Source organism: Zonotrichia leucophrys, chromosome 10, assembly GCF_028769735.1.
Source record: "Zonotrichia leucophrys gambelii isolate GWCS_2022_RI chromosome 10, RI_Zleu_2.0, whole genome shotgun sequence".
NCBI classification, from domain to species: domain Eukaryota; kingdom Metazoa; phylum Chordata; class Aves; order Passeriformes; family Passerellidae; genus Zonotrichia; species Zonotrichia leucophrys.
The window spans coordinates 18,502,190-18,519,807 of NC_088180.1; the positions used below are offsets into that span (position 1 = coordinate 18,502,190).

The window sequence follows — 17,618 nt, forward strand, 5'->3', positions numbered from 1 at the left end:
AGTATTAGTCATTGGAGATACACATTTTATAAAACATGTGAAAAATAAGAAGTAGAATAAACAGGAACATACAGTGACATACTGCCTTGGCTCTTTCCCAGTGGTTTTTTCCCTCCTAAGGACAAACACTACACAGCTCTCACCATGTATTTATGTTCAAGTGAAGTTATGGTGTAGGCAATTATCATTTGAGAAAGTATGAATGCTTATCTAAGAGTCAAAACAATCATTCCCAAAATGCCACACTAGCAGCATTACAGACACAGAGCACTGACTCAGACGCAGAGACACTGCTTTGGACTCCTGACCTTCCACTGCTTTTCTAGTTCGTCTTGGACTAGACTTCATCTGTCAGTGCCTTTATCTTCCGTCTGTAAATGTGAAGGACAATATTGGTGATTACTGTGAAATAAGTTGTCATTAGGGCTTGCCTGCTTTCCTTACATACCCTTGCCCTGATCCCCACCTCCCGGAGCGCTCTGGCATGTGAGCACACAAAATTAGGGGTGACAAACGGACCTGGAATTTCTCCTGGAAGATGCCGTGAAAGACCATGGAGGTTCACACAACTGCATTCCCCACTTGAAGGGAATCGGCCCTCTGTGCTCGCCCAGCCAAGCCACACAAGCCTGGGCTCCCTCAGGGCTTGCACTGGTCGGGCTCCCCTCAGCCCTCTCCCGCCCGCCCCTGAGGGGCGCGCTGGTTCCCTCAGCCGGCCGGTTCCCTCAGCTCCGGTTCCAGTTCCCTCAGCTCGTCCTCGCTGTCCCTCAGCTTGTCCCCGTCTGACCCTCAGCTCTGGTTCCAGTCCCTTCAGCTCGGTCCCGCCCGTCCCTCAGCCGCTCCGGTCCCCTCAGATCGTCCCGGTCCTCTCAGCTCGCTCCCGCCCGTCCCTCAGCTCGTTCCCGCTGTCCCTCAGCTCCACTTCTAGCTCCCTCAGCTCGCGTTCCCTCAGCTCGTTCCCGCCCGGTTCCCTCAGACTCCCCCCACTCCCCTCAGCTCCATCTCGCCCGGTTCTCTCAGACCACCCCGGTTCCCTCAGCTCGATCCCGCCCGGTTCCCTCAGACCGCCCCACTCGCTCTCTTCCCGCCCCTCGGTTGAAGCCGATCCCCGCGCTGTGACCCCGCGCCCCGCCCCGCGCAGGCGCCCCGGCAGTCGCGGCCTCAGGGCCGCCGGTCCCCGCCATTGCCGGCCGGTCCCCGCCGCCCCGATGCTCCGCACGGAGAAGGTGCTGCAGCTGCGGGGGCAGCAGGGCCGCGCCGTGCGGGTGGTGCGGGAGCACTACCTGCGCCCCGACGTGCCGTGCCGCAGCGCCCTGTGCCGCAGCGCCCAGTGCCGCGCCGCCTGCGCCCGCGGTGAGGCTCCGCCGTGAGGGGTCTGGGGGGAGCCGGGGGCGAGCACTGACAGAGCCGGGATCGCCCGCGGGCCGGGCTGGGGCGGTGGGCGGCGTCCCCGGGGCCGCGGGTGCAGGGGCAGAGCTGGGGACAAAGTGACCCCTGGGCTGGGGTGATCCCTGATCTGGGGGGATCCCTGGGCAGAGCTGACCCCTGAGCTGGGACAGTCCCTGAACTGGAGTGATCCCTGAGCTGGGAGAACCCCTGAGGACAGAGGGCGATCCCTGAACTGGGGTGATCCCTGAGGGAAGAGGGTGATCCCTTATCTGGGGGAATCTCTGGACAGAGCTGACCCCTGAGCTGGGGGGAATCCCTGAACTGGGGGAACCCCTGAGGACCGAGAATCATCCTCGGGCAAGGGTTGTCCCTGAAGGGAAAGGGATGATCCCCATCCTGGGGTGTCCGGATGGTGCTGAACAAATCACGGCTATACCAATGGTTTTCCTTTAAAGCAGGATCCTGAGAAATCAACGAGGCGTTAAGAGCCGAAGGAATCGAGGAGTTGATTGTTAGAGGGTTTAACTGTGAACAGTTTACTGGCAGTGATAAAAGGCTAAAGGATTGTTCAATTTTTACACATCTCTTGTTTTAAAAGATCCTTTAAAATGAATTAATTTCTGCAGGGTGGTGGTTTATAGCATGAGTTAAATTCTATACATACCTGTTAAGTATTACAATGGGGCCAAGCCATTATCTTGAAGCCATTGTAATTCTGCATCGGCAGCTATTTCTGTTCAGTAATTAAATGTAATTGCCTGTGTTATATCAGGGCATTTCAGACACGGGAAGGCTGCCAGGCTCTGATGTCTGCATTTGTTGTTGTTTTTACGTACTGTGGTGCTGTTATGTGCATCGTAGATCATCACCAGAGCTGTGGTTGATATTTCAGTTGCGTTTGTTGCTGTTGTTGTTCAATAGCACAATTTATTTGATGCAGGAAAATGACTGGTAAATAACAAACATAATATCCAACCTGTTGAAATCGACCAAATGGCTTGCCTGAAAGAAAAGGTTGAGAATTGTGACAGTTTTTTTTTCTTCCTTTGGAACTATGATTGGCATAGATGTTTTCACTTTTGATTTAGGTTGCAATTGAGGGCAGAAGGTGTATTACTTAGATTATTATAGTGTATTACTGCTGTATAGGAGATCAGGACTAGTGATAGTTACTGCTCCCTAAAATACTGCATTGGTTGTGAATTCCTCAAGGATAAATTAAAGGCACATATCAGAAAAAACCCTTAACCTTTCCTGCTGTGCCTAACTCCCCCTATTTTGTACTTAAATATAAATTGTTCTACAGGTGACTGTCAGAGTATGTCCCTATGTGATTATTCAAGGTAACCCAGATGTGAGGGAAATATTTGTTTTCCTTCCTGACTCTACACAGTGTGCTGAGCAAATCTATTTCATGCCCTGTGAGAGACTGCCTGCAAAAATCCCATCAGCAGGTGCTTGTAGGGGTGAGCTGTGCCTGCCTGGAGTCATTCTGCTCTAGATGGATGGGTTAGGCAAGGATGGCTTCCTGTGGCACAGCTCCTAAATCTTCCAGTGACATTTCACTTCTAATGCTCTTCTGAATTATGAATAAATATTAGCTTTCTTGTATATCTGCTGCCATCATCCATTATCAGCCTTCAGTGTGAGATGAGGCCAAGTTGCTGCGTGCACAACTGTGCTGGCTGGATTCACACTTGTGCTCACAGCTCAGAGATTGTCCCCTGTCAGCTTCTAAGGAATAATAAAAGTAACCTGACTTGTCAAGATCTATATGATATATTCTGTATAATTTGCCTGCACTGTGGTGAGTTCAGTGTTTATAATAAATAGTAAATGGGTATTAAGAAAAAATACAGTGGAGATCCCCTCCCATCTGAAAGCTTTTGGGTAATCTTTGAAATACCAAAAGCAATTAAACTCTTGAATTTTGAGGTACTTTTTAAGATGTCACCTGTGATGTGTTGTGTCTGGTATTTTGATGGCATATTCCTAAGGGCTACAGTCTGCATAAAGAAAATTAACACTGATGGTTGATAGTTTAGGATTAAAAACATATTTTCTTTGCAGTAGCAGTGGTTTTGTCTACAGGCACCCTTACCTGTGCTCTTTTATGTAAAGAGCCTGCTGTAAATGGTGTGTTTGAACAGAGAGGGCTGTGGGAGCAGGGTAAAGGAACTGCTCAGAATTCTACAGCCTTTAGAAATTCCATGAAAAGATTTTCTGTGCCAGATGTATAGTCCCTTTTTAATATGGAAGCAGAGAAAGAGCTGTAACCTTCGCTCTTTTGAGTGATAGCCTTTTCATAATGAAAGTGGATATTTTCATTCCTCTGGATAGAATTTGCACTAAATTTTGGCATCAGTGGATGCAAAAGGGTTTTGTCACAAATTTATGGACCACAGAATTAAAGCATAATATGTGTAATTTTGTTCATCAGAAAAAGAAATGTTCCCATTTGAGGAGACACAACTCTAATTTTCTTATATCAGGAAATATTTTCAAGAAACCATTATTTCAACTGAAAGTTTGAGGCTTGAAACTCTGCATTATCTTCTAGATGGCAAATTGTTATCAGATGATGTCACACACTATGTTGTCCCCGACTGCAAGGTTGTTCAGGAGTACCTGGAGATTCTGGAGTTCCCAGAGCTGAAAGGAATTATTTTCATGCAAACAGCTTGTCAGGCTGTGCAGCATCAGAAAGGACGCAGGTATTTATCCCAGAAGAACTTCTTTTTTATTTAGATTGAAGTAAAAATACTGATTTATAAAATATATAATTTTTTTAGGCCTTTCAAGTGTCTTAATGTAGTTTTACAGAAGGAGAAGGACTGGGATCCTTTGTGATCCATGGATATCAATGCCTGGCATAGTTTTCACTTGATAGGAGCAATATGAAACCTGCAGCATTATTAACTAATCAAATGGCTGGTGGCAGGAATTCATTAGACTTTGCAGTAATGATTTATTATGTGCCCAGAGCTAGATTATGGACAGGTTTTGGTTTGCTCTATTGAGCATTTGTCTTTGGGGAGCAATTAATATTGTATGATATTTATCTCACCAGACACTAACCTGGCCATTGCCATAGCATTTCAGAGTAATATTTGCTCTCAGGGCCTTCCCATATTTCTAAAGCATGAAGGCTTTTAAAGTAATAGCACTTGCCCCAAAAGTGACAAACAAAACAAGTTCCTGAGCACTTAGGATGTTTTGTGGGGCTCAGTGGAAAACAAGTATGTTTAAAATCAGAAGTGTTGCTGATGGAACTTAATAAAGTTTGCTTGCAGGTGATGGTTTAGGATTTATCATCAGTGGTATAATTTAATGAGTGCACTTCTCTGTGCATGACAGTAATTTTCCTGGAGTTTTTCAGCTGTATTTTCATGTGGAGCTAAAATAGCATTATCCAAAGCAGGCACAAGAATATATTTATGTTTTTTCATTGCAGGCAGTACAACAAGTTACGGAATCTATTGAAGGATCCCCGTCACGACTGCACTGTGTTTGCTAATGAATTCCACCAGCACTGCTACCTGCCCAGGGAGAAGGGAGAATCCATGGAGAAGTGGCAGACCAGGTTTGTTTGAGCCTCTGCAGTGTCACATTGCACAGCACCATGATTTTAGGAATGTGAGAGTTCATTCATGCTCCTGCTCTGCTTAGCTCTGCAGCAGTTCACAGGCACTGCAAGTCTGCATTGTGCTTTGTGATTATAGAAGTATCAGCATTGTTTTCTTAGGGAAATAGACAAAATGTAATTAAATTAAATGCAATAATGCTAAAGAAAAGGCTGGATCAGTGTAAAGTCACATGAATGTTTCCAATTCATTGCAGGAGGAAACATTCCATTCTCCTCTCTTCTTGTGGGGCTTAAGAACGATACAGGAACATTTTTGCAGAAAAACATTTCTGTAGCTTGGTGAATATCTCTGAAAAGTCTGAGTGTTAAATCAAAATCTCGTTTATACAAAGCCAGCAAAATCTCACAAGTAGCAAATGAGCTGTGCCAGAAGTCTTATTTCAAACTTTGCTTTTCTAGGAATATTTACAATGCAGCAGCCTGGTATCACAATCACTGCCTGGGTCAGATGCCAGTTGTTATGGTAACAGAAGATGAAGATGCTATCAGGCAGTACGGAAATGAAACAGAAGGAGTGTTTGTGATTTCCTTCAAGGTAACGTGCCAGAAAAATAAAAGGTTTCCTTTATGCTGCATCAAAATGATGAAGCAAGTACATTAAAATATATTGCAAATCATGCCAGAGTTCACATTCAAGAAAACTGCAAGGTAGCTCATATCTCCATTTATCAAAGCAAGCAAATACGTCACTTGTGGGAATCTCAGAAAAAAAGCAGAGAGCTGGAAAGATAAAGAGCAGCTCTGAGGATAGAGGTCATCTTTCTCAGGAGACCTTTTCCTTGTTTTTAAGGAATTTTCCATTGATGAGCAGTGATCAGTTCCCTCAGGCAGCTGCCTAAATCTGGAATACAAGCAGTCCCTCAGCAGCTGTAGCCTAAATACCACTGACAGTGTTCTTGCCTGGGCTGCTGAGGAGACAATGATGTCTAACATAATTCATTCTTCATTTTGGTGTCCATCTCTGACACCACTGGTACTCAGTGGGATCTGGGCATGGGATGTTCATGTTCTGCTGTGAAAGGATGTTGAGTAAAAGCTGCACCAAACTGGTTGACCTCTGTTGTATTTAGCAGTGGATTAGGCTGAACCTGGCACAGATCTGTGGGGTTTAGAGCAGACTCATCATTACCTTTGGGTACAGTGTGAGACAGATCCTGTCCATGATGGGCTTTCCAAATGTATTATTGAGAGAACAGAGATCTCAGAGTACTTTTCTGTTTATTTCTATTTGTGCCTCCAGCATTACTTGGATAACTTCTGGCCTGACCTGAAGGCTGCCCACGAGCTCTTTGACTCCATAGTCCAAGCTCGGCGTGAGCGGGAGAGCGAAAGCCAAGAGAACCATGGCAAGGAATATCCTGAGCACTTACCTGTGGAAGTGCTGGAGGCTGGGATCAAGTCTGGGAGATACCTGCAGGTATTTGTTCCATGGGGAACATACACACAACAATGCAGTCTTTGTGCTTGATCCCTTGAGTTGCCTGAAATACAACGGATTTCAGATTAGATTAGAGAAAGAAATGTGATTAGAGAAAGAAATATGGCTGTGGTGGGAAGAGGGAAAGAAAACAGAAATCAAGAGGATGGAAGGGATTAGAATTCTTAGGATTCTCAAAATATTTCCCCTACGCTGTATTGTGACATGTGGTTTGGTTTTTTTTTGTCTTGGAGAAGTTAAAGTAAGATTTGGCTATTGAGGATTTGAAATTTGCTGTTTTTTTCTTTAACTTGATATGTGATGTAGCTGTAAATTGAGAGACCAGGTGTGATTTGAAGCAGAGAGACCTTGTTCTTAAATATAAATAGTGCTGCACAAAGGCAGCAGTTCTAACTTCATTTGCACAGAGATCTCCCAGTCAATGAAATTAATTTACAGGTTTATGGCTGTTCAGGGCCTTTATATGGATTGTTGGTAGACAAGTGTCCTTCTTTTAAAAATAATTTAAAGAATTAGAGGCAGTGATTTTTTTCCTTTCTTGGCAATTTCAGCAGAGGCAGGAATAAAATATGAACAGAAAGACTGAAGCTTTTCTTTCCTGTTGAAATAATGCCAGATTCTCTGCTAAGGCAGACAGCAAAAGTAATCTTACACTGCCTATGCTTGGAGTAAAATGCCATTTACCATCTTACAAATAAATTCAGCATTTTAAAGAATTTACTTTGCCAGAAGTGAGTACCTAAAGTCCTACACCCTGCCTTCCCCCCTACAGAGAGAACAGCTGTGTTCAAAATAACCTATGGATCAATAAAAACTAATTCATGCAAAAATAATTGTAACCCCCGAAGTGTTATCCTTTCAAGTTGTCTGTTTTTAGGGTGTTTCACCCATTGCTTGGTTTGTTGGTCTCTTCCAGGGTGCCCTGAATGTCAATAAGCACCGAGCACAGCTGGAAGCTTTTGTGCGGCTTCAGGGGGTTGGCAGCAAAGACACAGGTGAGGGGTGCTCAGTTATCCAGGGGGTGAGGGCTCAGCACTGCAGTGCCTGTGTGGTTTCCATGGCCAGAAAGGAGGCTGAAGATTAAACAGAGGGTGGAACTTGTGAGGAGAACTCCTTCCTCTTTCCTACCCCCTGTCCGGTTTTCGGCTGTTTGGATGGCCTAGAAAGGCCCGGGGTGGCCTTGGGGCAGCCCGCGTATCAAAGGAACAGAAGAGGCTTCAGTTCTTTTCTCGGTCTCGGTGTTTATTAATTGTTTATCTAAAAGATTTTCTCTGGGCCCGACAGAGCTCTGCTCAGCAGCCAGCCATGAGCACACTGTGCTGCCCTCCGGACAGTCACCTATCTTTATACCCAAAGTTACGTGTACAATATTTATCATTTTTCCCCAATACCTTTCACCCTTATTGCCCAGTGCACTTTTAGTAACAACCAATCCCAAAGTGCCACCATCACCACAGAAGATGGAGGAGAAGAAGAAGAAGGACAGGACACGCCCCAATTCCTCCATCTTACTACTCTAAACCTGTCCGATTATCTCGGCTGTTTGGAGGGCCTGGAAAGGCCCGGAGTGGCCTTGGGGCAGCCCCGCGTATCAAAGGACGAGAAGAGGCTTCAGTTCTTCTTTCTGGTTTTATGTTTATTAATTGTTTATCTAAAAGATGTTCTTTCAGCCTAACAAAGATCTGCTCAGCAGCCAGCCATGAGCACACTGTCTGCCCTCCGTACAGACACCTATCTTTATACCCATTGTGACATATACAATATTTATCATTTTTCCCCAATACCATTTATTCATATTGCTGGGTGCACTTTCAGTAATAACCAATCCAAAGGTGCCACCATGGCCAAAGAAGATGGAGGAGAAGAAGAAGAAGGACAGGACACGCCCCAATTCCTCCATCTTACTTCTCTAAACCCCCCTGTACAGAAATCCTAAACCCTGTGTCTCACTCTCTAATTAACCAATCCCTTCACCATTCACCCCGGTGAAACCCTCCTGTCCTCATACAGGTGTCGTCTCCTGTGTAGGATCAAAGTCCAGCCACCAGACACTTCTGGAACATTCCAGGACTCCCGAGCCCCCCAAGGGTGCTCTCGGTGACACCTCAGTCCTGAGGTGCTGAGATCCCACAACCCCCTTTGGCCAAATTCTGGCCTCTTGTCCTGTTTGCCTGCATCTCTCTGAAGGGAGCTGCTGGTGCAGATTGTCCCTGTGCTTTGCTCTAGCCTCAGGTGGGCACTCCTTTGACTGCAGTAAGGGTTTGCATAGATGTTGGCAGGATTAGGAAGCTGGTCTTTGTGAACATAACTGGAAAATTGCCTTTTGGATCAAGCTGATCCAAAGTGATCCAGGATTGTCTCTCTGGCATCAGCACCTTTGAAGGAACAGTCCATTGCCCTTGCACAGACAGACTGGCCCAGCTCTCACTAATAGCTACTTTCAAATGTTCCTGTGACAGACCCTGCAGTCATACCAGTGCTCAATACACTCATTATTTTTTAAAAGCTTGTTTTATTCTAAATCCTCCCCAGAATCCTGTGGCAGTGGCTTTCACAATTTAACTGTGATGTTTTTATAGCTGCTGCCTAAGAACAATGAACTTATCCCAGCCTGTGCTGCTTTTTATCCAAAAGTTCACTCACAGAATTCCTTAAAAGATCATTAAAAAAAAAAAACAAACAAAAAAGAGGAAAAAGTTTTCATTTCCTTGCAATATTAATTTCTTGATAGTAGTCCTATTTAGAAGAAATAATTTTGGAAAAGTCATTTTCTGTTATTTCAGCAGAATGCTGCCAAGAATGGACGGATTTGAATTTTTTTAGAAGATTATGGTTCTGTTTCCTTTTATTTTAAATACAGAACTTCAGAGTGACATCCTTATTTATGGGACCAAGGCTCGGAACCGTGCAATCCACGGGGACGTGGTTGTGGTTGAGTTGCTGCCTGTGCATGAATGGAAGGGAAGGACTGTTGCCCTCTGTGAAAATGAGACTGAGGACAAAGCACCTGCAGACACCACGGGTGATCCGATGCCCACAGGTAAGGAGGAGCATCCTTTGAATTCCCTGCTGATAAATAATGGGAAAAAAAATTGTTAGGTGAAAAAGTATCCCCTTGGGACATTCACGGGAACTTAGAGTCTTGTTTGAAATGGTTACTCTGCAGCTGGAGCTGCATCTTAGAAGTTTGTTGAGGTCAGAGCTAAAAGTTACAAGAGGTTAATTTTCTTTTTGTAGGGAAATCATGTTTTGTTTTGCTCTGTGCTATTAAAAATTCTCTGTATTACTAGAACTGGCCACATTTCAGCAGCAATGGGAATCTCTGAATAATTGATGTTGTGTATCAGTTGAAATCTATACAATGAGTTAGTCTCCACATAAATACAAGCTCATTAAAATCTGCCTGTGCCAACAGTAGTTTATGACACACTGTATTGTCTGCACACCATATGTTGTTGGCAGTTGTAACAGATTTGGGGACACATCAGTTGATTTTACAAAACAGTGAATCTCCTGCATTCCCACATATTTGCTTTCTTGTTTCTGTTTAATTCTTTAATGCACAATGTTCCTGATTTAAAGGTAAAGTAGTTGGAATCATCCAGAAGAACTGGAGGGATTATGTGGTCACTTTCCCCTCTAAAGAAGAGAGCCAGTCCCAGGGCAGAAATGCTCAGAAAGTCCTTGTGACACCTTGGGATTACCGAATTCCCAAAATCCGGATCAGCACTCAGCAGGCTGAGGCATTACAGGTAATTTAACTGAAGTGTTCTCTGTGTTCCTACAAAGCTGTGTGGGCAATAGAAGCTCTAATGATGTTTCCCTTGACAAAACCATGGTAAAACAGAATCTGTGAGGGTTTGTCGACGGAAGGAGACCAGGACATCCAGTTGATCATCACAGGCCCCATTTTATTGATCAGCACAGCGGGTTAAATACAGTTCGTAATTAACTTCATGCATATTGCAAAAGTTGAGCTCAGGATTGGTTAGTTACATATCAGCAGCTACACCTACTTTTACATTCCTATGGTCCTACTTTTGATACTTTCTACATATTCTTAGGAGATATTCAGGACTAATCTCTACTCCCTTTCTCCATGTTGCAGCAAGGCCACTGATTGCAAGCTGCTGACATCTCCTTTCAGCTTGCTGACTGCTGATTTCTCAGCTTGACCAGTGGCAATATGTCAGCATGGCCTTTCTCAGCTAACCAACTATTAATAAAGCTCTCCACAAGGGTTCAATTTCTGCCTTGAAGGATTGTGTTCAATTCCTGTCAGGCAACAAAGCTTGAGGTCTGAATTTGGTCCACAGTCCAGCTGCCCTGAGCACTTACATATCACTTGCTGTGGGTTTTTCCTGCTGAATGTAAGGTTGTGTTGGGGCTGTGCTTTTGAGGGGCACAGAGGTGCTGTGACAGAGCTGTGTCCCTGCAGGAGCACAGAGTCGTGGTGCGCATCGATTCCTGGGAGTCGACATCGCTGTACCCCAACGGGCACTTCGTGAGAGTGCTGGGCAGGATTGGCGACCTCGAGGGGGAAATTGCTGCTATTCTGGTGGAGAACAGCATTTGTGCTGCCCCTTTCTCAGAAATCCAGGTTTGTCTCTTGTCCGGTTTATCTCGGCTGTTTGAGGGGCCTGGAAAGGCCCGGGGTGGCCTTGGGGCAGCCCGCGTATCGAAGGACGAGAAGAGGCTTCAGTTCTTCTTTCGGTTTTTATGTTTATTAATTGTTTATCTAAAAGATTTTCTTTCAGCCACCAGAGATCTGCTCAGCAGTCAGCCATGAGCACACTGTCTGCCCTCCGGGGCAGCCACCTATCTTTATACCCATGGTTACGTGTACAATATTTATCATTTTTCCCCAATACCATCTATTCTTATAACTCGGTGTACTCTTAGTAATAACCAATCCAAAGGTGCCACCGTGGCCAAAGAAGATGGAGGAGAAGAGGAAGAAGAAGGAGGACAGGACACACCCCAATTCCTCCATCTTACTCCTCCAAACCCCCCTGTACATAAATCCTAAACCCTGTTTCTCACCCTCTAATTAGCTAATCCCTTCACCATTCACCCTGTGAAGCCCTCATCCTTGTCGTCTCCTGTGTAGGGTTAAAGTCCAGCTACCAGACACTTCTGGCAACATTCCAGGACTCCCGAGCCCCCCAAGGTGGTCTCGGAGGCTCAGCATCTCAGGACTGAGATCTTGAGATCCGACAGTCTCTGTGATCATTATTTCCAGCGTCTTCTTTCTCAGAGATGGATTCTCTTACAGCTCAACATCTTTGTTGCCAGTGGGTTTTTGAAAAGGCCATTTTAAAAGCTGAACATTTTTTATAATTTTATTTCATTTTTCTGGAATCTCTTGGATCAGTGGTTCTATTGATACTATGGATTTTCAAGTCAGTAGTGATTTTAAGATAATCCTTTTGCTGTGAGGAGAAGATTACAAACTCTTAATTCAAATTTGAGGTAGACTTTTAAGATTTTTCTGCCTTTAGTATGTGGTTATGCTACTGATCCTAAAGGCCTCATCCTACTGAAATAATTGTATTAAACACTTTGTTTTCAACTGGAAGAGGAACCAGCTTTCATAGGTAACAATTTTGATTATACCTACAATTAATAGAAAGAAGAAGACTAAAAAACAAATATGTAGTGGTTGTATTTGCCAGAGCTGCAGTATCACCACAGTAATAACATTGGTTACTAATACACATAGAATTCTTTTCAATTTTTTCCACCCTTTGTGTAAAGTATATGTAATGGACTTGTAAAATTAAACAAAAGAAGAATTAAAAAACTAATTAAATCTAATTGTTGGCATCTTTTTGTAGAAAATACATAAATCTATGTTCATCAACAATATTTCTGTATAGATGAGTGAAATGCCAGTGAGTTCTCCAAAGAATCCATGGAAAGTGAGTCCAGAGGAGGCCAAAAAACGCCTTGACCTGAGAGACTCCCACCTGATTTTCAGCATTGACCCCAGGGGCTGCGAGGATGTGGATGATGCTCTGTCTGTCAGGACTCTGCCCAACGGGAACCTGGAGCTGGGCGTGCACATTGCAGATGTGACTCACTTCGTGCCTGCCAATTCCTACACTGATGTTGAGGCCAGAGCAAGGTGAGTTATTCTCTGGAAATGAGAAAGTTTCTGGAGCTCAGAAGTTTGTGATGCTGCCTTAAGGAAACTTTGGAAGGAAAGAAACATGCTTTCACCTTTCATGTCTTACTAAAGATGACTTAAAGATAATTAAACTATTAGGTAACTAATGACATTCTGCTTTTATTTGGACACATTTTCCAGAAAGCTATACAAGTTTATTTTTCCCTAATCACTCTTCTTTGCTTTGTAGTCTAATTTAACATCTGTGACTTATAGTACTTTTAAAAACCACTTGTTTGCATTCCAAGGGAGATGAACACCCACAAGATGGAATTAAGTCTTACATGAATTTAATTCCAGAGGTATTTGTCAGGCTTATGTTTTAATATTCAATCTTGTCTTTTAAAGTGCAAATATTTCATTCTCTTTTTTCTTTTATTGCCGGTATCTTGAACTTAAACTGCTGAATCACGTAATGAACTGTATTCTTTGTAGATTCAAAGAAGTATAACGTGGAGGCAGCAGAGGGGTTTGATTAAGTCATCTCTTCTTCAGTGAGCAAATTTTGTCCAGCCCTGGTTCTGCCCTTAATGACAGCTGAAATACCAAGGAAGGCATAATCAGGGTTGTATTGTGCAAACAGCTATTTAATAATCTGACTTTGGTATTGCACCTGTGAGTGTTCTGTGGGAATAACCTTTTGCCATCAGGCTGTGGAGCAGTGTTTGTGGGTGGGAAGAGCAGTGGCTGTGTTTTGTTGCAGGGCCACCACGTATTACCTGGCAGACCGGCGCTATGACATGCTGCCCTCGGTGCTCAGCGCCGACCTGTGCTCCCTCCTCAGCGGCGTGGACAGGTGAGCCTGGGGGGTTCTCAGCAGGGACACTTCCACAAGTCACTTTGCATCATTACTGGAGGAACTGTGTACATTAAAAATTCCCTTTCAGTTCTACCACAGGTAGGGTGAATTTTATAGACCGGTTTATATCAATTTACAGGCTCAGTTGGCTGCTGGCATGAGAATATGCAAGGCTGGCATGAGGATATTCAGGGTACAAAGAAGTTCATTGTGGATGCATCTGACTAATGAAATAAAAATGGGTAAAAATAACTATCACAGTGTAGCTCTGCTTTAACATAAAGGAGACCTTATACCTTAGGGGTACTCTGCTTCAGCAGATGAATAGAAGATACTGCTGTGTAGCTCATTTCAGTTGTGTTGCCTGAGACTGAAAGGCAAGTGCGTTATTCAGTGGTGTTGCTGAGCACTGGTTTCATGAAGGAAAAAAAAATGATGTTTCCACAACCAGAATTAAATCTATAAATTTCTAGGAGTTGAATGTGCTTGCAGTGGGAGTTTAGGTGTACCAGAACTGTTCCAGAGCTGTGTGGTGTTGTGTTTAAGATACGCTGTGAGTGTCCTGTGGGAGCTGGAGAAGGAATCGTTGGAGACGCTGAGGGTTCAGTACAGCAGAACCCTGATCCGCTCTGCCTACAAGCTGGAGTACGAGACAGCCCAGGCACTGCTGGATGGGGACACCAGTGTGGTGGGGGACATCGTGGAGCTGAAGGGCCTGGAGGAAGGAGCGAGGCAGAAGAAGCTGGCTGAGCTGGTTTGGGCCATATCCAAGCTCACCGACATCGCGCGACACGTCCGGGCCAAGCGGGACCGCTGCGGCGCGCTGGAGCTGGAGGGCATCGAGATCCGGGTGCAGCTGGATGACAAACGGAATATCCATGACCTCATCCCCAAGCAGCCGCTGGAAGTGCACGAGACCGTGGCGGAATGCATGATCCTGGCCAACCACTGGGTGGCGAAAAGGATTTCCGAGGATTTCCCCCTGCAAGCTCTGCTGCGGCAGCACCCTCCACCCCGCCAGGAATTCTTCACTGAGCTTCGGGAGTGTGCCAGTGCCAAAGGCTTCTCAATAGACACACGGTAGCTTTTATTACTAAAGTTCTGCAATTAAAGTTAAGCAATTAACTGTTTGGCCATGGTATTGTTAAACAATTCCAGCTCTGAGTATCAATGTTAAGAGACACTGCATAGAAGTTCTTGAAAGGAGTTTTATCAGAACCTTTCTGATGATGTTCTGACCAGGAGAAGCTGCCTGCATTCTGCTGGCTGTACTCCAAATGGAGTGAATAATTTTAGCCATACCCAGACAAAACATTTGTTCAGTCACTGTGCAGTAGTCAAGCTCTGCAGTGGCCTTGTTTGCACTGTATTTCCTGTGTAAGAGAGTACTGGTTTAAATTAAGTGAATTCTGTGCAATGTAGTCATTTTAAATGACTCAAAATAATTCATAATTACTTGGGCAAGATAACATGAGAAGGCCATGGTGAAGGGCATCAGTTGCAGCAGACAACTGAGTGAAAACTGGGATTTTTCTAAACATTTTCTTAGAGCAGAGCTGTTACCAAACTGCATTTAGAGTTTCAATATCGCTCTGCTTGCCATTTTTGTATGAATAACTATCAGCTTCTGTGTGGGTTTTATGCAGCTGTTAACTGTGAGCCATTATAAGCAGGGACAGTGTAATTTTCTTTGGAATTAACACCTTTTTGCCAGGTCTAACAAGGCTTTGGCCGAGTCTCTGGACAGAGCCAACGACCCCTCGGATCCCATTGTGAACAAACTGCTGCGCTCCATGGCCACCCACGCCATGTCCAACGCCCTGTACTTCTCAACTGGCTCTTGTCCTGAGGAGCAGTTTCATCATTATGGTACCTGCTCACTTTTCCTGCCTTTCCTGTGATTTCTGAACTGTTGGGGGAGGCTTTGACTGCTCATTTGTGCTCCTCTCTCCTGGCAGGGCTGGCCCTGGAGAAGTACACTCACTTCACCTCTCCCATCAGGAGATACGCTGACATCGTTGTGCACAGGCTCCTGATGGCAGCGACCCTGAGGGGCACCACGGGGGATGTGAAGGACAACATCATCAGCAACAAGGACCTGGAGGAATTGTGCAGACACATCAATAACAGGAACCGGGTAAGGGCGTCCTCCTGGGGTCTCCATGGTGCCCTGGGGCATGGGATACCACTCCTGACTGTGCCTTTTGTGAATTAAAAGTATCATTTTACTTTTATTTGTAGTGCTTTGGGGTTTTTTTAAATATCAGTTTTCATACTTCACTTGCACTGCATGTAGGATTTTGTTTTAGATGTAATTTTTCTTGGGGACAGATAAGAGAATAAATAGTGGGAAAAAGCAGCTGTGGAAGTCAAAGATGCTTGTTGAGATATTCACGTAGGTTTTTGTCTCTGTGTGTGTGTGGGGTGCTGGCAGGCAGCCCAGCGTGCTCAGAAGCAATCCACAGAGCTCTTCCAGTGCATGTACTTCCGAGACAGGAGCGCCGAGAGCGACGAGCGCTGCGTGGCCGACGGCGTCATCTACTCCATCCGCACCAACGGCGTGCTGGTCTTCGTGCCACGGTGAGCCCGGGGCTGGGAGGGACACCTGGGCTGCTGGGAGGGCACAGCCTGGCACTGCCACGTTCTCATCTGCCATCCCCAGCATCCCACAGGGCGGGCTCAAGAGCCTCCCCAGACAGAACAGGCTGCTGCTGCTCTTCAAGGAGCGTCTTTGAAAATGGAGAACTGTCTCCTCATGGTCTGGCTGGAAAAACCTGTAAAGCTGCTCTTCTCCCATCACTGATCCGTTCCAGGCCCCACCCAGCACTAAGATAATGGATCACTGACTATTTCACTTCTGCTCTGCTGCTCTCAAAACACTTCAGTCACTGTCTCCATGCTGTTCTCATGTCTGGGTTTCTTTAACACCACCTATCCTGTTCCTGAGGCAGCATTATCAGCCTGCCATGCCTGCCCCTTCCTGTTGTTTTTCTATAATCTCAGCCTGCAGGTTTTGAAACTAAGAGACCTGAAAATGGTTAGAACAGCTTCTCTGTGCTCTGCTCTAGGTATGGAATCAAAGGTGCAGCCTACATGAAAAACAAAGAGGGCTTGGTGATCTCCTGCCAAGGGGCTGGGAGCTGCCAGTGGAAGCCTGGATCCCTCCATCGCTCTCAGCATAAAATCACCTCCACTACAACTGCTGGAGACTCGATGACCTTGAGCCTTTTCGATCACATCACAGTGAGTATCTCATGAGGGGAGGAAAGGAAATGGCACCATCAGAAATGTAACAACAATATTGCTTTGCAGGTGAGGATCCTCGTGCAGAGTTCCCGCTGCCACGCTGAAACCATCAAGCTGGAGATCATCAGCAACGCCCCACACCACACTGCGGACACCGAGGCCGCCCAGAGGAGCCTGCACGGGGTGAAGTGTGAGCTGGTGAAGGAAGTCAGCCAGTCTGCAGAGGAGGCCCAGCGTGCCCAGGACACAGCCAGGCTGGAAGTGATGGATGAGGAGTCACAGCAGTTCTGCCAGACCAAGGGGCCCAGCCTGTACCAGCTGCTGGAGGAGATCCGGGAGCTGGCGCTGCTGGATGTGACAGAGGAGATCAGGACCTGAGCTGGGCCCTGCCCCAGCTGCTGGGGCTGCCCCACTCCTGTTCACTGTGCACAAGTGCTTGGGGATCTTTAAAAAAGCAGTTTATTTAAATATTCAAGAGTCCTTTCAATAAGAAGCTAAGTGTCTATTTTAAATAAGAATTATTTTTATCTGATTATGAGTATAGATGTGTTATGAAAATATTTTATACCTGATAAAGCTCATATTTCAGACTAAAGACAGTGTGCTGTGAATTCTTTCAAAAACCATTCCAAAAATTACTTTGCTGATGTTGTCCACAAATTAGGTTCTTCAAACCTAAATACTTCCTTCTTTCCTACAAGGTCATAAAAAGCAAATTCCTTCATAAAGTAACACCTGTTGCCCTGAGGGTAGAGGCTTAATTCAGTGTGTAGAAATTCAGTACTTTTTACCCCTTTATTAGAAGGGGTGATTCCTCTTCATTCTAAAAAGAGAAAAGTTGTTGTGTAAGGAAAACCAGGACTCTAGGAAGAGAATGAAGCAGAGGCTGAAGCAGAGCAGGATCAGGAGAAGGAAGATCTCCTTGTCTGGG

General features: G+C 45.2%; 1 protein-coding gene across 1 annotated transcript; it reads left to right on the forward strand.

Annotated features, from left to right (window-relative positions):
* Window positions 1–1,154: 1,154 nt before the first annotated feature.
* DIS3L (DIS3 like exosome 3'-5' exoribonuclease) lies at window positions 1,155–17,193 on the forward strand. Its single transcript, XM_064722228.1, has 17 exons — window positions 1,155–1,353; window positions 3,950–4,103; window positions 4,844–4,972; window positions 5,435–5,570; window positions 6,276–6,452; window positions 7,390–7,468; window positions 9,334–9,513; window positions 10,056–10,225; window positions 10,912–11,073; window positions 12,353–12,600; window positions 13,346–13,438; window positions 13,988–14,521; window positions 15,156–15,310; window positions 15,400–15,578; window positions 15,876–16,021; window positions 16,510–16,684; window positions 16,754–17,193. Exons 1-17 carry the CDS (start codon window positions 1,209–1,211, stop codon window positions 17,063–17,065), a joined length of 3,174 nt encoding a protein of 1,057 aa, XP_064578298.1. The 5' UTR covers window positions 1,155–1,208; the 3' UTR covers window positions 17,066–17,193.
* The last annotated feature ends 425 nt before the right edge of the window (window positions 17,194–17,618 follow it).